The sequence below is a fragment of the Emydura macquarii genome, unplaced genomic scaffold (genome assembly GCF_026122565.2).
Source record: "Emydura macquarii macquarii isolate MOO-44397 ecotype Brisbane River unplaced genomic scaffold, CSIRO-AGI_Emac_v2 contig_3603, whole genome shotgun sequence".
NCBI classification, from domain to species: Eukaryota; Metazoa; Chordata; order Testudines; family Chelidae; genus Emydura; species Emydura macquarii.
The window spans coordinates 5,225,476-5,247,672 of NW_027133740.1; the positions used below are offsets into that span (position 1 = coordinate 5,225,476).

The 22,197-nt window shown below is 37.2% G+C and overlaps 1 protein-coding gene across 5 annotated transcripts in view; it reads right to left on the minus strand.

Moving 5' to 3' along the window:
• The window catches only part of NAALADL2 (N-acetylated alpha-linked acidic dipeptidase like 2), a 691,918-nt gene that overhangs the window by 184,654 nt on the left and 485,067 nt on the right, over positions 1 to 22,197 (minus strand). For all 5 annotated transcript variants that reach the window (XM_067536536.1, XM_067536537.1, XM_067536538.1 and 2 more), the window contains 2 exons: positions 20,621 to 20,826; positions 12,712 to 12,831 (listed from right to left, as the gene is read on the minus strand). In XM_067536536.1, coding sequence (XP_067392637.1) covers positions 12,712 to 12,831; positions 20,621 to 20,826 — 326 coding nt within the window. The remainder of the gene's footprint in view (positions 1 to 12,711; positions 12,832 to 20,620; positions 20,827 to 22,197) is intronic.

Here is a 22,197-nt window from a genome sequence, read left to right on the forward strand (position 1 = left end):
AATATCCCACAGCCCAGTGACTGGGATATGCTCCTACAGTGTGTGAAACACAGATTCAGCTCCCCTTTTGCCTGATGCAGAGAAGGGATTTGGACTTGGGTCTCCCAAACTGCAGGAGAGCCCCTGGACTATGAGATATTCTGATACGGGTCTCTCTCAGTCTCTCCTGTTGTAGTTACTCCCATTGTGTATAAATAATTAAGAAGTTATTGGAAGAAGGATTTGAACTAGGGTCTCGCACATGCTAACTGAATGCCCTAACCACCAAGTCGTGAAGTCAGTCTCACTCTTTCCCTACCCAAATGAGTATTCACTGTCATTCACATAGGAACTTCATAACAACATATTATAATCCTATTAATATAGATGCACACATCCCATACTCTACAGAATCCAAGAGGCAAAAGTCTCATTTCTCAGAAATATTAAGCAGGAAAAAATGTCTATTAAATGTTTATGTATAGTTTCACTGTATTAGAACAATGCTCAATTTTTTTTATTTTGTATATTAAAAGCTGATTTTTCTCCCCAGTTTCCCAAATCAGTATCTTCTGTAATATAATTGATTCCAAAGCATTTCAGCTGTGCAGGCCACTGTTTTTACAAGATTACCTGATATCTTATAAATATGATATATGATACTTGCATGGTATTTCTAGTTAATTAAACATCTTTACTGAAAACAGCAAACAACTTCCGCTACTTGTTTTAAGGAGAGGTCTCAGAATTATGCACTATAGCTTGATGGACAGTCAAATACAGTGCAGGGGACTTTAACAACTTACACTTTAAAGAAATCGTTGATCCCGTTTTGTTTGTAAGAATTCATCTTATGCTTAAATAAGCTATATTGCAAATGCTGGAAAGGAGGTCACTTTTCAGAATGATACTACAGTGAAGTTCATGTATAATTACTAATATTCTCCCTTCCTCTTCTATATGATACATATTATTATAAGTATTATTATTGCTGTTGTTGTTTGTAGGTTACTCTGTTGCAGTGCGGTTTCACCTTTTTCATTGTTACAATGAGCTTTATTTCTTATTTTTTTAAACAAATTTTCCCTCTTAGTTTGTAAATGTTTTCAATGTGACGTTCAGTATTTGGTGCATCTTTTACTTTAGAATTTCTCTCATCGGGCTTCTCTATACAGTGAAGCAATGACACTACAGAGGTGTGATTTCTGAAGAGCACTATGTGTTGAGCATTAATTGGTCAGTGTAGACCCTGCTAGTGTGCACTAAAAGTTTCCTAGTCCACTTTTAACATATTAGTGTACTTAAAAATCCCCCAAAAACATGAATATGAAAGTATAAAATACAGAGAATCTCTACTACTACTTTGGATTCATATCACACTTTTAATCGGTGGAACTCAAAGCACTTTTCAAATAATACTAAAGCTTCACAACTCCTTTACAAGATAGATACTGTATCAATTATAAAGATTGGAAACCCAGCATTTTCAAAAACGCTTATAAGTATTGCATATCCAACTTGAAATCCCTAGGTGTCTCAAATCAGGCACTCAAAAACTGTGGTGCCCAAAATTAGTGGATGCTCTTGAAATTTTTTGCTAACTAAAAGACACAGCACAAGTCACCGACAGAGCCTGGAATAGAACTCCTGTGCAAGATCTAACTCAGGCCTGTGCTCAGATCATAAAGCCACACACTTCCTCACTCTAGGCCTCATGTAAAACACACCAAAGTCAATAGGAATCTTTTTATTGACCATCATGGGCATTGGAGTCAGAGCCAGTAATACGTAAGGTCAGGGATCTTCACTAAATATTGTGAATCCAGTTTGCCCCAGAATATTAATAAAATAGCACTGTGAATGATACCATTAATAATCACCACTGCTAGTTTTTGCCTCACTTATGCTGAGCAGTACCTTACTCCACAAGTTGTCCCACTGAAATCAGTGAATTAAGTCAAGGGGAGTCTATTAAGTCAAGGGGAGTCTTTCAATTGACTTAAGTGGCCTTTTGATCAGGTCCTCGCTGAATAAGGTACCAATCCATGAAAATAAATCTTTACATTTTGAGAGCATTGAAACAAAACTAATTCATGTCAAGATTACTCCTTTCGATTGTGGAATCTCTAGCATGTAGGATAGAGAGGCTGCAGTGAAGAGTAGGCGTTCTCACATGACAGAAGAAAATTACAACGGACTCTTAAATTATATTAAAATGAAAGGTGACGTAGGGCTCATTTAGACTTAAAAGAATCTTTGTTGTACATTCATATTGTGTATATACCCTTATAATTAAGGTTTGATTTTGAAATATTTTAGCAGAGAGGAAGTGAAAATGTCTGTAACACATAAAATGGATTAGAAAAAAGAAACACACTTTCAACTAGATGCCATTCACTAACCATCAGAATTTGAGTTTTTCGCTGATAGAAAGTCCTTTAAAGCTGTGACTGTTACATGTTTAAGGCTAACAATTTTCAAAATTGCATCTATCAAAATACATTTAGAAATTTTGGATTTAATACAGAAAAACAACCACTTTGGGATTTAACCAGCTTCCTGAGCAATTGGAAAGATTCACGTCACCCAAGATTATTACGACCTTAGAAACCTTACAATCTAATGACTGTTTAAACTCTGTGTTGACACTGAGATGTGGAAGCTCATGCTTTTGAGTTGAGTTCTTTAGAAGAGAATGTTTCAACTCTTCTAATGCGAAATTCCCTATTGAAGGCTAAAAGTTTAACCTTCTCTAAGTAATTATACAATAAAATATCCACCAGCAAGAGGAAGAGCGGTACGAAGACATGGAGAAGTTAAATATCTCCCCCAATGTTAGAATCATCTTCTTGAACCGGTACCTACGCTTTTATGTCTTAAAATAGAAATCTACCAAACAGATTTTGTGGTCACCTTTGTGGTTGTGTTTCAAGAAATAGAGGTTTGAAGGGTATGACCTTTTTGAAGTACTGAAAGAATTTTTTTTCTTTAAACATTGGGAAAAACCTTTTCTTTTTCTAGCACCAGAGATGTGCTATTAATATTTTAGCAAGCCGCACAAATTTGCCTCTTTACACATGATTAACCCCAAATCCCAAGACTGTGTGTGCTCACAGGCAGCAGAGGCAATGGACTGGGCAATCTATTTGTTTGATCAATTAAACAAAAATGTTTTCTTATAGGAAGGAGGCAAGACAGCTCAGCAAACAAACTTCTATTACATATAATTGGCTGGAATCATTTGTTTCTGAAAACTCTTTGTATAATGGATGGTATGGCACTGGGTTCAACTTGCTTAATTGGAAGACAGGCAAAGAGGTGAGGTCCTTGTAGTGGAGCCTGGGAGCATCCTCCTCCAGACAATTTTTTTAAGCTATCAGATATTTGGTTCAATCTGGTCTACTTCAATGGCATAAATGTGCTCTTCACAAGTATTTTCTGACCCCCAGCAGTAAGTCAACTCTGGAATTAGCAGTATCCAAAGAAAGGGTGGATTCCATGTAAGACTTGGGAAATTATCCTAATCATCTGTTAAATTTGATGCAAAAATGGGGCTGATGAATGCCTCTTCCAGCACATCACAGACAAACTATTTTTACTGAGGGACTGGATAGTTTTGGGAATTGGTAATAGGATACGGAGCTTTTCATATTTGGATGACTGGTTTGAAAACAGCTCTAGTGAGTTGTCACAAAAAGTTGTTTTATGACTGTTCAGTGCCCTATGTGAAATGTGCTGGTAGTTTAAGTTCACATCTTATTGGATGATTCTACACAGAAGAAACACCACCACAACTGAGAGATCCAGCAGTGAAGCCAAGAGATGCACAGGCCATGAAGACTGAACTACTTTCCAGCCACTAGAGACAGTCAAGTTAGTGATCATTACTGCTCATGATAATGGTCATTGGCAGAACAGTGTGGGAAAGTTTTCAGTGAAGTTGTACCCAGCCTCTGGTGAACCGGATGATTTAACATCTGAAAGTCTGTGAATTTAGCATCTTTCATGAGCACTAGAAGTTCAGTTTTCAACTATCTACGTGAAAGATTTTCTATCATCATGGAAAACGTCAGTTTCAAAGGGAAATAATGAGATGCAATAAGATGAAATTGAGCTAAGGAGTATTTAGACAGAACAGCATGAAACATTTCAAATAATGTATTTTATTAGAATGAATAAGCATCTTCTAAAGGAGGAAACTGTTCTTCTAGACAATACACCTTATCACATGAGTAATTTTGAACTAGTCTGGACAAAGCATTCTGAATTGGTTGAAGTATAGAGTAGGAAGACTACGAGATCTTTTTCCATCTCTAATTTCTAAAATAAAAGAAGTCAGGAGCTTCTTAAGACATACTTTTATCTAGGGTCAACCTAAAATACCTTAACTTCCATTTCTGAAAACCAAAATGAATTTGTTCAAACACTGTCTGCAAATAAGGGTTGTTGAAAAATGCCAATTATTTTTTGCAGGATTTTTTGTCAAATTTTCTGTCAAATGTTTCATTTTGATTATAAGGCATTTTTGTTGAAAAAAAATTAGACAAAAAATATCCAAAGAGCTCAAGTTTTAAACTGATGGAAAGACTCTCATATTTACCCCCAAATCCTCCTGAAATATTTGAAAATTGGACTGGCTAGGTTCTATTGTTGTCTGAGCTCTCACGTGGAAGCATCTCAAGTAAAGTTTAAACTCTGCTAGAAGATGATAATATTTTGAAGACCAAATGACCAATGGATTAATTTAAAATAAATTAAGATTTACAACATAAACATGCATAAGGTTGTCTATGAGAGGATACGTCAATAAATTTAAAACATTTTCTTTAAAAGTTCATCTTAAAATAGAAAAGGCAACCATAAAATTAATAAATAATAATTTGCATTTATAAAATCACTCAATACAAAAATCTCAAAGTTCACTATTTTAAAAAGTTAAGAGGGAAGTGATGAGATCTTCAAGGTTCTTCTTACATCTTAGGCTTACTAGCAAAGATGATAGAAAAAATGGTACATTTTATGAAAAATTTGAAAAATATCACATTTTAAAACATTTTTTTATTAAACAATTAGAAATTTTCTGATTTAAATATTTTTTTATATATCTTTGACAATTTTTTTCCCAATTATTCAGGTTTTGTTTTCTTCCCACTTTTCTTGCTTTTCACCGCCCCACACACCTTTTTTCAATGACAAATGGAAAAAGGAAAAAAGGAGTTCTGGGGAGAAAGAAAAAATGGGGAGGAAGTGAGGGAAAAAAACAATAACCGAAACAACTCATTAAAAACGTTAAAAACATCTTTTTTCACAGAACATGTTTTACTTCTTTTTTTTAAAGGCCATTTTTGTTGACTTTTTAAAAGCTATACTTACCAGGAAACTGCCCAGAAGAGAAAGGGGATTGGTGGTATGACTGACTGTCAAGAGAGGCATGGGGGCAGGGAGTTTGGTTTGTTAGTTTCTAGGTACTTCTAGAAGGTGCACAGGGCATCTGTTAACGTGACCATATATAAATTAGCTAGCTCATCTTCTTTTTCAGTTTTCACAGTGTTAAATTCAATATGGAGTTTTTTCTCATTCTCACAGTAGTTAGCAAGAAAACTGCTTCTCAATACCTCAAAATGGGTGATCTATGGTTAGTGGTTACAAAATCTCAGTGTCAGAATTTATTTGATTCAACCTGCCAAAAGTTGAAGGAGGCATTAACAAACAAGCAGTTGGAAAGACTAGAGCAATGGAAGCAGATAGTTCTTAAACACAGTCAAGAAAGTAATATGCTCAATTAAAAAAGCAAGAAAATTATTTTCTTTGACTTAAGATCAAATGTGTCATTAAATGAAACCTTGTATACTGAACATGACTAGGAGCACATAGATGAGTTTGATGCTCAGAGACATTTTCAATGCCAGCAACACAATTTAAATGAAACAATTTCCTGCTTTTCAACATCAGCTTTGTTTAGCAGCAGTCTTTCTTAGCCTTCAACATTGAAAAATATAGTAAAGAACAATGGATTCTTTTGCTATTAAAAATAAATAATAGGCAAAACCTTGAACTTGGTAAGAATACCTTCCTCTATGGTAACATGACCACCTTGAATGCAGAACATAATGAGCAATTTAAAAAATAATTGAAGAACTTTTTATTGTTTATACTCTTTCAGACAGACTTTCAACATTAAGTAGAGGATCTGCAAGTGCAAGTTGGAAAAAATACAGATGAGGAAATATTATAGGAATAAATATATATTAATCAACACTGATCTTAATGTAAGATGGTTGGACAAACATAATAAGTTACCAACAATGGCAAAAAAGCAGCGAATCAGGGGTAAACTTAATGCCTTTGTGTCTATGTTTGAAAAGAAAACCACAGAATATTGTGCTATTTGGTGAAGATGTTATCCAAAAATACAGAGAAAAGTAAGACAAAGGACATCTTTCTTGTCTGCTTAGAAAATAAAGATAAAACAAACATGAGAATTTATCAGGTCCAATCACCCTTCCCTTCTGACATACTAGGGGCTCAACCCATACTTATTTCTCAGCAATGTTTAAAGAAATATCTAAGAGCCCTAAAACATATTGTAAAATTGAAAAATTACTCCACAACCCTCATTAGTCTTGTGGTTGGTTGACTGAAAAAGAATTGATACCTTACTTTGCCAGTGACGCTGAATGGAGCACACAGGAAGACTCTGTCTGTACATTGTATCCACTTACCAAAGTGGATTTTGAAGTGAGCAAGGAAAGGGCTTTAGTAATAAAAATAGAGAAAGAACAACGAGAATCCTGCAGCACTTTAAAGACTAACAAATTTAATTTCTGCAGGCATAAGCTTTCGTGGGCTGTAACCCACTTCGTCAAATAGAGCAAGCATATGACACAAAAAGGAATTCTACCAAGAATCATTATATTTGCAAAAACAGACGACCCTTGGGAATTGACAGTTTACAAGTACTGTCTCAGGGGAAATCTTCTTTAATCTAATTAACAATAAACTGGAATCACATAATGTCAAGAAAAAACTGAAAAAATGATCCACCACTTAGCCAACATGACTGATCCCAAACACAAAAGAATGCAGGTTGGGCCTCTGGAATGTGGCTGATGCAACAAAAGCCTGAGTTCTTTCCTTCTCTTTCAGAATTTACAGTTGGAGGTCCAGAATTCTACCCAATCTGTTTGCAAAGAAGGTTGTGTCACAGTTTGCTGAATCACAATGATGAGGAATTTTTTGAAGTAACAGAATGAAACACCACAGAATTTTAAATTTTTAAAAAAAAATCTGCACTCCTATCTAGCCCACTCAGTAGCATCAGCACAGTCAGATGACTTGGACTGACTGGCAAACTTGATTATTGTTTGAGATTTATTTACATAATCACAATCTTTTCATTTTGGACAATGTATGAGCTTTTGTATGCCTGAAAAATGAATATAATTATGAGGTGACTAGCATGGTATATGAGCTTTGTGTTTCATCTCATAAAACCTTCATGGCTTTTTTGGAGCAGTTTAGTGGAGGTTTTCACTGGCTGTTTTTCTCAGAAAGAAAAAATCAGCAGGTTTTTTTTTTTTTGCATTCAGCAAAAATAACTGCCCTAGAATGTTATCAGCACTGACCACAGCATCAGGCTGAAAAGAAAATGGCAATTAATTTGTCAGTCACAGTAACTTTTATACTTATGAAATGCTAATTTTAGACAAATCCACTAATGGTCTTATTTAGGGGGACAGATTGCCAGCACCAAACAATCCTGAATTGCCAATGACAATCTGCCAGCAAATGGCGATTCATTAACACAGCAAGTAAGTGAATGATAACTTTCCTTACAAAAGAGTCAGAGGCAAAAATGTAACTTGGCAATATCTCCCTTTCATTAATGTAGGCAGTAATTAGCATGGCTGAATAAAAAGAGTTCACACTAAATGTGTCAAGGTCTCAGAATTGTTTGAATTCCTATTTGGTTAAATAATCCAAATATTTAAATTAGCCTTCTTACTTAATTCAGTTCCTCAGATAGAATCCCACTGAACATTCCCATTGACAGGCACGTACAATTAGTACTTCTAGATTGTTTCTGTATTAAGAAATAATGCCCCTTCTCAACCTGCCAGTTAAATGAAGATGTAACCATCTATGTAACAAACTACTCTAAAAAAATTCCTCTCTGAACAGCCCAAGTCCTTATTCTGTCCTTCCACAGAACACACAGATCCCACGTTAGTACCAACTCACCACCTTCCTGGGCTTGATTTTATTGGCAACTCAATAACAATAATACTAAATAAATCCCAGCTTCAAATTCCTCTCCAACACTGGCTGTTCTAGAGTTTCCATGCAGGACCTCTTCTGCCCTAAGTCCCTGGTTGCCTCTCCCTAAAGAGACACTCCCAGCTCCTTTATTGGAACAAATGGACCCACCAGACAGCACAACTCAGCAGTAATTACTCTGAATGTTAATGCAAGATTTTGACATCTGAGCCTCCTGTGGGTCAGCGGAAAACTCCTGCATGGGACTCTGTTCAGGGTCTTGGAGTATGTCATCCTTTTACACTCATTCAGTAAACTTCTAGAGATGGACAAAAGATATAATATGAACCTCTCCAAACTATTGCCTATCTCTTGGGCTGAGAAGCTGAAACAAACCTTTTATCAGATTAAAAAAATGTTCATTAAACTTCAATGCAAAGGAGAGAAAGAAAGATGTATTTCGAACCCAGTCAATACCGCAAAGTTCTTGAAACCTCATAGAAACAGTTTGTTCTTGATAGAGCTGAAGATCCAGTTTTGATGCATCTCTCTCTGGCCTCTCCTTGCTAGAAAGAGAGATGAGAGGCTGCTCTAGGTGATAGACTGATGAAAATATTAGGCCTGCTTTGGAGGTGCACAAACCCTGAAACAAATAAGAAATGCTGTGTATTCACTGCATGGGGGCTGGGTAGCAGATAGGCCGCTATAACTTTGGTACCCCATCTTTGCCACACTCTTTGTAGCCAATCAGCTTTCCCTATGCCATTACTGACTGCAGTCAGTGACTTGCTGGCATTTCCGTAGCTGCCGTAGCTGAGTTGCCGTAGCTGAGTGCTTTGGGAGAAGTATAGTTTTCTTCCCAACATCCTCTAACAGAACAAAACAAATTATAGTTTTCCCTTAAGGATGTATCCTAGTGGGACTGATTAAATGATCAAATAAAAAATTGGATTTATTAAGACTGGAAAGGAAAAAAATCTTTAAAGAAAGATACACACCAAACCTCCAGAATATGTGTGACAGCTAGTTTTCGTCTGCACCAGCTATTCTATATAGGTACCAATCATCTATTCACAGGAAAACAAGCAATCCTCCCTGACCCTTTAGGCAGGCAGCATGTCAAGGACATGGCCTCTACTCTTGGGGATTTAAGGGAAGGAGACAAATTTTCTGCAAGAGTTTTGTGAAAAATTTGCCCCTCTCCATTTTTTTTTTTAAACTAGCTCTGGTTTCAAGTATCTTCTATCATCATCCATTCTGTTTCCCTCCCTTTCATGGTTTCCAAGGATCCCCAGTGCTTAACCTGCAGCTAACCTTGAAAATAAGCATTTCAGGTCCTCAGAACAGTGGTATTCCTGCATTCATTTATTTATTTCAGACGTGCTGTGTGGGTGGTAAGTGTACACAATTTTAATATCATTGTGAGTATTCAACAAACTACCTCTTGTGGTCTCTGAAACCCGCTGGCAACGCTAGCATGGAAACTCCTGTTTAGCAGTAGAGAAAGTGACACAAGTTGTGCTGTTGTGTTGAGAAGTTCTAACAGGGAGGTGCTATACACTTTATCATTGAGCGGAAGAGGTGCTTTCATGCCACAGATATGTGTCCACAGATTATTTCACATTTCTATATGGCAAAGTCAGAATAGCCATTTCTCCCTCCCCTTTTAAAAACAAGTTCATAAACTCTGAATTACAAATTTCAGCTCCAGTTTCTAACAAGCCTGTTCTCAATGGACCCTGTTTCTGATGAACTGTTAAATATAAACTTCAGTATTTACAATTATCTTTGTCTCTTGCTGGACTTTCTAAGCACTTTTTACAACCTGCCTCTGTTAGCAAGAATCTAATGTGAATGAATTGACCATTTCTGCAAGAAGAGGTAATTTCCAAAAAACCAGAACTTACTCGATTTAAGCTGATGTACCTTCATGGTTATCCTATAAGTATCTGGCCTTTTCAGCAATACTGGAAGCAATATTAATATTCTTTATAAGAGGATCAATCTTCTTTTTAAAGTGAATAGCATGGAAGTGTCCTAGTCAGATGGCAAATTGAGAGCACCCATGGGAACGGATGAAAGATCTGTGTCTCGCTTTTCCATCCTTTCAAATACACTTAACATGAGCTAACAATTCTGGCTAGTGTTTGGAAGCGGTACGTCACATCATTTTTTTTAAATGTCACAACCAGTATGGCATTTATGTTCATTAAAAATATATCACTCTACAAAAAATACAGGTTCCTAGTGTGGTTTTTTAACATCGTCTCATTACTTTAATGTTTCTGTGTTTTGGGGAGGATGCAGAAACCCATAGTTGCATTGTTTAGACAAAAGTATTGTCCTTGCTGTAAGAAAGCACACTGGGTGAGAAAGAAGGGGCTCCTGGAAGAAAAGAGTGATGAGGATCTACCCTTGCTCAAGATTCCTTAGCTACATGAATGATGAGAGAAGCTGTAAAGAAAGTATGATACAATGCACCTACTACTACTATAGAGAGGATTGTAGGGGACTGGGAAATGACTGCCAACATTTCCAAGAATATGCTGGTATCTGGGGCACAGTGGGGAGAAGAGAAGAGATTTAATTTGCCTTCCAACACAGGGCACTATTTTATTTCTACTATTATTATTTATATTACTATTGCATGTATGACCCAAGTCAAAGATCAGGGAGTTGTTATGCTTGGCACTGTACAGGAAAGTAACTAAGAAGGCAGTCCCTGCCCCAGAGAGCTTACAGCCCAGGGGTTAGACAAGGTGAAACAGGCAGACAAAACAGACAGGTAATAAGGGTAGAGTAGGGCAGGACGATGAAATAACAAAACAGTGTATAGCAGAAAATCAGAATGTCTCATGGACTTAATGCCTTAAATACATGATTTAAAATTGCAAACCTTCTGAGAGGGGCTGGTGGTTGCTAAAGGGGCCACACATTCAGTTTTCACAGAAAGAAGATTGCAAACCTCACTATGGAGAATTTGCAGTCTATCAACATGGCACCACTCATATTTTCTTCAAACATCTCTTTAAACTTTACAGCAATTTGATCCTTCACAGGTCCGAGGAACACTTGTAAACATACATATGGTTCTGTATACAATGTATATATTCCCATTAATATATTCAGAGATACCAGTCTGAAATGTGCCATGGGAAAAGCAACTAAAATATATCTGAAAGTCAAAATGCAGAGTGCAGAGCTGGGTGAAAAAGTGATTTTTCAGTTTAGTGGCTGAACCAAGAAGGTCGAAAAGAAATTTTGTTTTGTATCTAACAATTTTTCTTTAGTTTCTTGCTGAAACGAAATGTTTTATTTCCCTTTGTGTGTGTGTATGTGGGAGGAGGTTAAAACCTTTATAAACAGTTTTGGTTTTTTTTAAATAACATTTTGGGAAATTCTGAAACAAAACATCTTTCCGAAACAAAAACTTGAAATAGTTCATTTTGGAAATGTTGGAAACGAACCATTTCAGCATTTCCAATATTCTATTTATTCATTTTTGCCAAAACCATTCACCAAAATGAACCTAAATCCACGTTTTTAACCAAAAATCTATTTGCGTGAAAAATATGCCCAGCTGTAGTAGGGTTTTCATTCAATAGGGTTTTTACTGTATATTGTAATTAATACATGCCTCAAAATATTTCCATTTCATTTCCAGTGATATTAAATTCTGTAACCTCTGAGAAATTATAGAAAGGTCAGTAGACCAAATTCTGAGCTCCATTATACCTGTGTAACTGTGAAGTAAGTCCACTGACTTCTTGCTAGTTACAATGGTGTAATGGAGTTCAGAATTTGATCTATTCTTTTTACACACTGCTGATTATATAGGAGCAATAATTGTTTCCCTCTGTGCAAAATGTTACCGCTGGTAAATTTACAAGTTTAAATGTCATTTGATAAACAGCTTTTAAAGATCATAAGAGGAAGAGGAAAATGTGAATTCTGCTAATGAATAGGAAATATGTTACTTTAAAGCTGCCAAGAAGTGGAAAAGCTGAAGGGCATGCAAGTGTAGTGAAATTGAGTATAATGAACTGGTGAGTGCTTTCTACAGAGCTAGTGTAGAAATGTAGGTTATCCTTTCTGTCCATTATTTAATATGTGTTGTAAGTATTTAAATCTGGTTAGTGTGTTTACTTGATTGAAAAGTGCCAGTGAATATCAAAAAGGTTACAATGAAGATGTTTTCTTTTTGTGGCACATAATGGCCTAGTTGCCTATGGGCTGTAATACTTCGTTCTAATTTTGGTTGTTGGGATTAGTGTGTGGGTGGTGTTGGTGGTCTCTGATATACAGGAGGTCAGATTAGATGATCTGTTTTCCCTCTGGCCTTAAACTCTATGATTCTGTTTGTCTGTATTCACTTAGAAGGACCTTAATATGAAATCAAGTAAAAGCAGCCAACAAAAATGGAAGAATTGTATCATCTGAGAAGTTGAGCTGTAAGGAAAATCTCATATCTCTAACCTCTGTTGCCAGTTGCTGAAGAGAAGGCGATGCTACAGGATGCAAGCTTGAGTTCCCTCTTACTGGGTTATGGAGGCTAACATAAGCCACGACATTTCTCTGCAGAACTTTCTTGAGATCCTACAACACAAGCAAAGCAATGTTTCATGATTATAATTAAGGCTTGTTATCTTACTTTATTTCCTTTAAGGGAAAAAATACACCCTATGTTTTGCCCCTACTACGATTCCCTAAGTATTACTTAACTTCATTCTCCTATAATATCATTTTAAGAACTTCAAAGGATATCTGAGTTTTATTTCTCTGTAGCAAAAGTTATAATTCCATTTCACACATCATCTGAACAAAATGGAAACAGGCCCTGGAGGAATTAAGAATGACTATAGTTGCAAAGCCGAGAATGAAAACATTACATACTGTGAAACAACAAGAAGGGCTTTTAAACTTGCGCCTGACAGAAGCCAAACTTCAAAAGTAATCATTATCAAACAGTTAAATGCATTTGGATTTTCAGACCAGGAGCCCAAATTCAGATTTGAATTGCTTAATTTCTCCAGTGTTGTCATTTGATTACATTTTAAACCAGAGAAGTGGTATGTATGAACCACTTAAATAATTTTTTTTTTAAAAAGATCCCCTTTGCTTTTTCAATAATGAGCTGCTCTTGCATGATGTGCTCTTAATATTGAGCGGAAGGGCTGCAACACAATTACATCAGATGTAAAGCTGACTTGAAGTGGAACTAAACAAATTTTGCTCCCACTCAGTTGCATGTATCCTTTTGACTTGATTTTTTTTCTCCTCCCTTCTTGTTTTGAAGAATAATCATGTTGGAAGGATGAGGCTTTGATAAGTGCTAGCTGCTGGCAACAAATGATGAAAAGCAATTAACTCTTTATTTATCTATTATTCTAATACAGCAGCCAGGAACTTCACTGAAGGCTTCTTCTTTTCAATTGATCAACTGAAATCCACTGGAGTCTTATTTAAGCTGATAAACTATTTTCGTTGAGTTGATTTATCATTCTGTTGAAGCTACCAGCCCAAGGAATTGTGCGTGTCAGATTGAATCTAATGTTTAAACACAGCTGGGTGATAAATGAAATAGCTATAGGTCATGGTGAGTCCAAAATGTATATATGATTAATGGCTTCTATGTATGGAAACTACCTTCCCTCATTGTTTGGCTATGCCAGAAGGACAGGAGACACTGGATGTGGTTTTCTTAGTCTGCAACTTTATTCCTAAATGTCAGGGAATACCCAGCAGATACAAGTGTACAGTGCAGGTAATTCCATAATTATTTTTACATATGACGGAGTGGGAGGGCTGCTGTCAACCCTTCCCCTTTACCCATCCTGATCCTCAGTCAATCTGCTGCTGGAACCTCACCCCCCCCCCCTTGAATGAGGGTTAAGGGGGCCTATAAAGGAGGAGAGTTTGGCTCCCTGTTGTACCAGGCATAGGCACCCAATCCCCCCCTCCTGTTTCCACTCCTTTAAGAATACCATTACTAATCCATTTTATCTGATCATCACATCCCTTCCCTATGGAGTACCTTCACTGGACATCCGCCACAAGAAGATGCCAACAATTAGCTTGGCTGCCTTTCCCCCATACGTAGGTGGGTTCACAGACACCTACTAATGCCGTCTTAAATACTGGCCCAAAAACATGTCACCTCCCAAGTCTGACAGGTGGACCCATCCTCCCTGGATAATTCTGGTGCCCATATGCTATGGCCAAATAAGAAATTACTGACACCCCTCTGCCCCCTATGAATTTGGCCACTTCCTTGTTCACATACCTCCTAGCCTTGTCAACCTGAGAAGGCGTCATAATTCTCCACCACACCCTACATTGCAAAACTTTGGACCAAATATTTTTTAATCCTGGGAAAAGTTCTGAGTTCTGCCCCAAGTACCTCTGATCTCTGATAATTAATTCCACTCTTTTACATGTTCCCTGATCAATTTCCCCAAGGTGAACCACAATCATACCTGGTGCCTGCTCATGGGTCACTACGGTGTACAAAAGGGGCATCAACTTGTCCCATAACATGCTCCCCCCTCCCATGATGGCTCAGGATTGCTTCACCCTTGAGGCCCACTGCGAACCTTCAGACAACCTGGACCCCCACCTGTGTGCCCAGTAAACAATACTGTGCCTGCAGATCCACACCACTGATCCTGAATAAATGGGAACCAAATTCATGTGCTGGAAGCCCCAACCTCGTCAGTCCCCATCTTAAAACTGTAACAAACTGGTACATTATGAGGGGACTCCAGTCACTATGAATCAAGAGATGCCCATCCTTCCATATCTTCATTGCCATGTATGCCCTCATAGCCTCCACAGGTCAGATCCTGGGCTTACCATCCTGCTGTGGAATAATGGATTCACTCTACACGGTGTGGAAAATGTCATATCCTAAGAGATGATCCATGTCCAACCAGAGGCACATGGTGTAATAAATGCATGAAATATAGACATTTTGCAGCTGTTTGCCACACCAAAGCAGTCAGGGAGTTGCCTCATATTAAAGATAATCAAGAGTCATTGTTTCTGGGATCTATCACATGTGAAGACATAGAACATAGAATTGGAGAGTGAAACTGAATATTCATGGCTAGACTTTTGACTTTAAAATTGATGCAAGAGCTGACATCACAACCCCTCAGAAGGGATTTACAGTCACCCTCCCAGCTCTGACTAGCCCTGAAGGTATTCTGAGCTTCATGTGCCAGTTTAGCACAGAAACAACTTCCAAAGACAAAAGCTATGCATGCAGAGTTGTATGTGATCAAAGGACAATCTTCTTAGCCACAGCCTGGCAGCCATGATGGGCCTAGTGAAAAAGGTGGATGAACTCATTGGAATGTTTGGTTATACTGAACATTTGAAAGGAGATCAGTACAAATAACCTTAAGAGACAATGCCGAAACATATAGCATACATACACCTCGTATGATTTCTATCCCATTGCTTCTTAAAGTGGAAACAGAGTTAAAGAGAATGGAGGAGATTGGCATAATTGAGCCAACAGCATGCTGTGCCCTCATAACAACAGTTATGAAAAATAATGGAAAAATACAAATCTGTGTGGATTTTAAAAGACTTAATTAAGCAGTTGTCAGAGAAAAATATATTCTCCCAATACTGGATGACTTCCTCCCTAAAATGAAAGGAGCTACAGTATTCTCCAAGCTGGGTGGCTTGAGTGGCTTCTGGCAAATTCCTTTAGAAAAAAAGAGTGCTAAGCTGACTACATTTATCACACCCACTGGGAGATTTTGCTTTCAAAGATTACTTTTTGAGATTCCCCGTGCACCTGAAATTTTCCAAAAAAAAGATGGCAGAATTGTTAACAAACACAAATGGAGTCGCAGTTTTCATGGATGATATTCTGATATATGGATCTTTGATGAAAGAACACACTAAAATCCTCAACAAAGTCCTAAGCCTAATCAGGCAGTCTGGACTGACAATAAACATGGAAAAATGTATTTTCCACCTATCCCAAATCAAGTTTTTGGAACAGACAATAAACAAACATAAAATCACTCCTGGACCAGAGAAAGTAAAAGCAATTCAACAAGTAAATGTGCTAACTAATGCACCAGAACTGAGGCATCTCCTGGGGATGGTAAGTTACCTTCATCGATACCTATAAGACCTTTTTACAGTGACAAAATCACTGAATGGATTGTTAAAGTTCACCACATCTTGGCTATGGGGGTCAAATCAAGAATTTGCCTTAAAAAGGCTATTAAAAAAAACCCCAACCAGATCTCAATTGCTTCAGTTCAAATACTACAATATAAAAAAACCCACAATGGTCAATGCGGATGCAAGCATCTATGACCTAGGTGGTCTATTGTTGCAACAACATGGCTCCAAGTGGAAGCCAGTCAATTTTGCTCTCGCACACCCACAGAAGCAGAAAAACAATATGCACAGATCGAAAAGGAACGCCTGTCAAGCATATGGCTATGTGGGAACTTTTACAGGTGTCTGTGTGGACAGGATTTGTTTACACTAATAACAGACTATAAACTACTTGTAACCTCATCAATGGAAAAGACCTGGATCAAGCACTGCTGAGCTGATAACATCTAATGCTAAGATTAATGTGATTTAATTGCTACCTCTGTTCCTGGGAAAAATCTGGTAGTAGCAAACATTCTGTTATGGAGCCCAGTATTGCACTTGACTAGCTGTGAGCTCAAAGACAACATAAAGGCATATGTGGATTCTGTTGACACTTACAGACCAGTGTCAGAAAAGAGAATACACTAACTACAAAAAGGAACCTGGACAGACACACAGCTTCAGGAAGTTCTAAGCTACATTAGGGGTGGTTGGCCCAAGAATGTATAGGACACTAAGGAAGTTACAAAAACTACTTTGCAGTGCCTAGACAATTAAGCAAGTCAAACGTACTCATAATTAAAGGTATAATTCCAAATGAAATTAGATGAATTCCAAATGACTGAGATGAGATGAATGAATGAAATGAAAAGAGAAATCCTAAACCTTATCCCCATGAAGGACATCAAAGATTAATTAAATGCCAATCAGTCAGCGTGGTGGCCAGGAATCAAGGACATAAAGAAGTAAGAATAGGCATGAGAACACTGCAGAACTGACAGACCAACACAGCACAAAGAAACTTTCATAACAACCCCTAAACCAAACAGACCTAGGAAGAGACTGCCTGCAGATTTATGCAAATTCAGAGAACATCATTGCCTGGTTGTCATGAACTTTTTCTCCATGTATATAGAATAATGTACTTGAAAGGTGTAAAATTTTGCAATGTGGTCAAGAAACTGAAGTGCAGTTTTGCACACATCGATATTCCAGAATAACTAGTGACTGACCAAGGAGTACAATTCACTGCAGCAGAATTTAACTCATTCTGAATGAAATATGATTTTGTTCGTATAACTAGCAGTCCGCATTACCCACAAGCAAATGGAAAGGCTGACGGAGTTGTACAGACTACAAAGAAAATCTTACAGCAGGAAAATCCATTTCTTGCCATTTTGAGGTACAGATCAACACCAATAGCAGTTACCAGCTATAGTCCAGCAAAACTCCTGATGGGATAACAGCTCAGAACTACTGTTCCAACTTTGGAAAAGAATCGATCCCCAAAGTGGCCAGACATAAAGAGAGGAGCCAAATTCAATAAAAAAGCTAAAAGGACTTATGAACACCTTTACAACAGATGTCATTCTGTTAGAGAACTGGCAGTCTGGAACATGGTGACTGCATTCATGTCAAACTGGATGGAGAAAAGGACTGGAGAACTCCAGCTGTCAAAAAGAAAAGGAATTCAGCACACAGCTCATATGTGATCAAGACTGAGAGTGGAGAGTTCAACAAAACCTGTTGACACCTACAGCTTGTTCCTGAGAGAGAACAATCACCAGAACAAACTCTACAAATGGCAAATGCAGAACAAGACGACGATGACTCAGATTCTGGACCAACTACAACCGTCATTGCAATTAAAGAACAACCAGATGATCACGTTGTTATGTGTTTGAGTCATGTAATTAGGAAACCAGTACAATTCAGAGACACTTAACAGACTAATTTGGACTGAGCTTCAAAGACGGCATGACAGTATACATTTTGTAAATGGTAGGAATTTAGAACTTGGAGAGAGAGACGGAATAGAATGTTAAACTTTATTATACTGTTCAGACCCAATCCAGGTAAAAGAGGGCTTTTGATAGTTTTAATAGTTATAAAACTTTAACTCTTTGAACCTCAACATCCCTTGTGGTTAAATAATTATTGTCTGAGCCCCTACCATTGCCTGACTCTCCCATAATTTCCTGCAACTGCGAACATTTAAATCAATACATGAAAGAAATAAAATGCTTAAGCCCCATAGATGAACATTTAAATTGATAAAAATAAAAAATGCTTAAAAATAAACATTACTATTATCCCTCAAAATTATATATATATATATATATAAATCAAGCCTAATGATAAGAATGGATGAAATATACATCAGTCCTGTTCAGGTTTCTACGAATTCCATCAATTGATTGGGTGAGCTAACATAGCTGCTCTGTTAGTTCACAAGACAGAAGGCTGCATTTCTGGAGCCAAGGCTTATGAGCTCTATTCCCACTGACAGATAATATGCAATTAACCAATGTCCAGCATGTCTGTCATAGTGATTACTATAGCATACAGATAGCATGTGAACACAGATTGTTATAAACTGTAATGGGAAACTCTAAAAAGGCTCAGACATGTAAAATTTAGGTGACCCCTCTAAGTCTGAAAAACTGTGATGGAAATTTTTCAAGCATAGACTCTCTTCACAAAACCCACAGTAATTTCTGCTTCTAAAAAACTGTTCTTGAGTTATTTTTAACACTTCCAGATCTGGAATTGAAGAATACCTGTGTATATAAATCCAGAAGTGCAGAATACACACACATACTCTCTCTCTCTCTCTAATCCCAGACTCTGTGCAGAAAAAGTATTCAGGAGGGAAATGGATGAGGCAAGGGAGAGCATTGGAAGTTTCCATACATACAAGCCATTAATCACATACACATTTCAGTGTCCCCATGGCTCGTACCTCTTTCAATTATCACCCACTTGCATTTAAAAGTTAAATTCAATCTGACACACACAATTCTTGGGCTGTTACCTTCCACAGAATGGCAAATCAGCTTGATGAAAATAATTTAGGAAACAATGCTATCTGGCTTAAATAAGATTCCAATGGATTTCTGTTGATTGATTAAAAAGGAGAAGCCTAGAGTTGTTCATAGCTGCTGAATTAAACACACAGACACACAGAGTAATATCCAGGAGCAGATATACAGGCATTAAATATAGGTTTATATTTTAAATTAATAAAACTATTCTGTATATCTTATTTGGTTTTGGCTTTAATTTTGGACAAAGGTTCAGGTCCGCTTTTATTTCCTGCTATTCAGTCCACAATATTCAGAGTTGCAATATATCAGCCATTCGATCCCGAGATCAACTTGTTTTGATGTCACTCATTTCTGGAAAGAAGAGCATTGAAAGTGACACTTTGGACTAAAGCATGACAGTGTGATTGGTAATCAGAGACATCCACAGGCCTTCAAACACCCTCGTTGGGAACCATTCCCCCCAAAATAATAAATTCCCCCCTTATCCTCCCGTTTTTCAAACAGCTCTAATCAATGTGTTTTTGAAGTGGTCTGATCTACGACTATTTATACAATTACTTCAATGCCCTATCAATGGTCTATTTTTTTCATTGAGAATATAACTCTCCTAATTATTTTCCACAGTAAAACAAATGCCATATCACTAGTTAGCCAGGCTGAGGCACTGAAGGGACTAGGAGCATTGCTGCTGGGAGGGAGAGGGAGGAAAAATTTCAACCAGAAGCATCTTTGATGGATCCAGTAGGTTGGTGAGTTAAAAAAGCCCAATTTGAGGTCCCTGTAACTCAGTGGGCTGGTTGGATATTGAGCTGAGTACAGCATTTCACGGTGGGCCAATATGCTTTCATGTGTCTCATGCAGCATGTGGTCCCCTCTCCAAGCTCCACGATGGAGGAGAGGAATAGTTTGGACCTTGGTTTCCAGTCAAGGTCCCTGAGCAGGCCTGAGGGTGTAGAAGAGGCATGGCCTCCACACTCATCACCACCACCTGGGCCATTGGTGCCAATTGTACTGCCAGTTGAGTTCTGCACTGGAATAACCCTACCAATAGTTTGGACTATTTATCCCAGTTAAGTAATAGCTTTGCATACAGCTGCAGCTTCCACATGTAGCCATACTGTAGTGTCTGTGTTTCACGGTTTCCACAGCTACATCATTAAATGTTTTCATTAATACCATTCTCTCTCTCTCTCTCTGTTTGTAGTTTTTACCTCTGCCCATTCATATGAGCCAATGTTGCCAAATGATGTTCCTCCCCATGAGCAGAAAACAATGGTCCGATCAGGCCTCCAGCCTCTCTTAACCTTTAACATCAAGGCTTGTATAAATGCTGTGATGACAGCAGTGCTACGGGCCCATTCTTGTCCATTGTAACCATATACACTGTTGTGGTGGCTACCAACTATGACATATCTATCTGAAAAGAAAAACAACACCAACAAAACATTGATTTCAGTTAGACTTTAACAGTAAAGAAATTCTAAAAATAAAGGACAGATTATGTCAGTTCTCGATGGTGTCATGATACACACATTATGTGCTGCCAATACAAGCTTGCATGATCATACCAAGATTTGTGTGAGATAATATAAAACTCTGTCTTCTTTACCTACAGCAATCCTAATATAAATACATGTGATCCAATCCACAAACCAAATAAAGATGTTCACATGCTTTAAATGAGAAACCTGTAATATTATTTAGTTATTTATTTGGATTTATCCTAAAGTACAATGAAGCGTATTCATCCAATGCTCTAGGCATAATTAACAATCTTTTAAAAAGGCTCTCATGGACTTCATTGAAAATTTATGATAAAATAACTCTTCATTGGAAAATGCTGATTGACTAAATTGAAATATTTCATGAGAACGTATTGATTTCATCAACATTTTTTATGAAAAATTACCAAAGTGCTCCATTTTAATATTATCATTTCTGACTGCATGATAATAGTTAAAATGAAGCACTTTGACTTTAGCAGAATTAAGCACTTTGACCTTATTGAAATGAAACATTTTGATAAAGTTTCAATATTTCTGAATTCTATTTTTTTTTTTTTTTTTTAAGTCTTATAGGAAATTTAGAAATTATTGATTTTTGTTCTGAGTTGGGCAGAAAGGACATTTCAAACTGTCAGAACTTCCTATGGAATAGAAATTCTGAGTCTTGGCCAGCTCTAGATACTAATAAATAAACAGACCCATCAGTTATGACCCTTGTTTTTCTTTCACTCCTTTTCTCAATCCTCACTTCTTGTGTCATGTCTACAGTTTTGATTGCAACAGAACCCAAAAAACCACTAAGTGTTAGCTTGTTTCTAAGATAGCAAATAGAGTTGTTGTTTTTTGAGTCCTTTAATTTATCCAAACTGATTCATCCATCCTTCTTGTCAATATGCTAGAGTGCAATATGCTAGAGATATGTGTAGTAAATTGTCCACATGTTAAATTAACTATGAAATTAAATGCTACAAATCTGTGGGGATATTTGCTGTGATTACAACCTACAAACACTTTTGAATTTGACATGCGCGCTCTAATTATAAAACTACTTTCAATCAAAGTGAGTTTTTATCAGAGTTTTGTTCAATGTAATATCCAGGGACATTGTTTAAGTAGGGTGCGATAAAGCTGCATTGTGTTTTACTGGAGAGGCTGCCGCAGTGTATCTGCAGCATAAGCGATTTTCCAATCATATCACATGGCTGTTTGTTTGTGTTTTTAAACAAATAAAAAATGAAAATCTCTTTGTAAAGGCAACTATTTCTTAGATTACAGTTTCACTG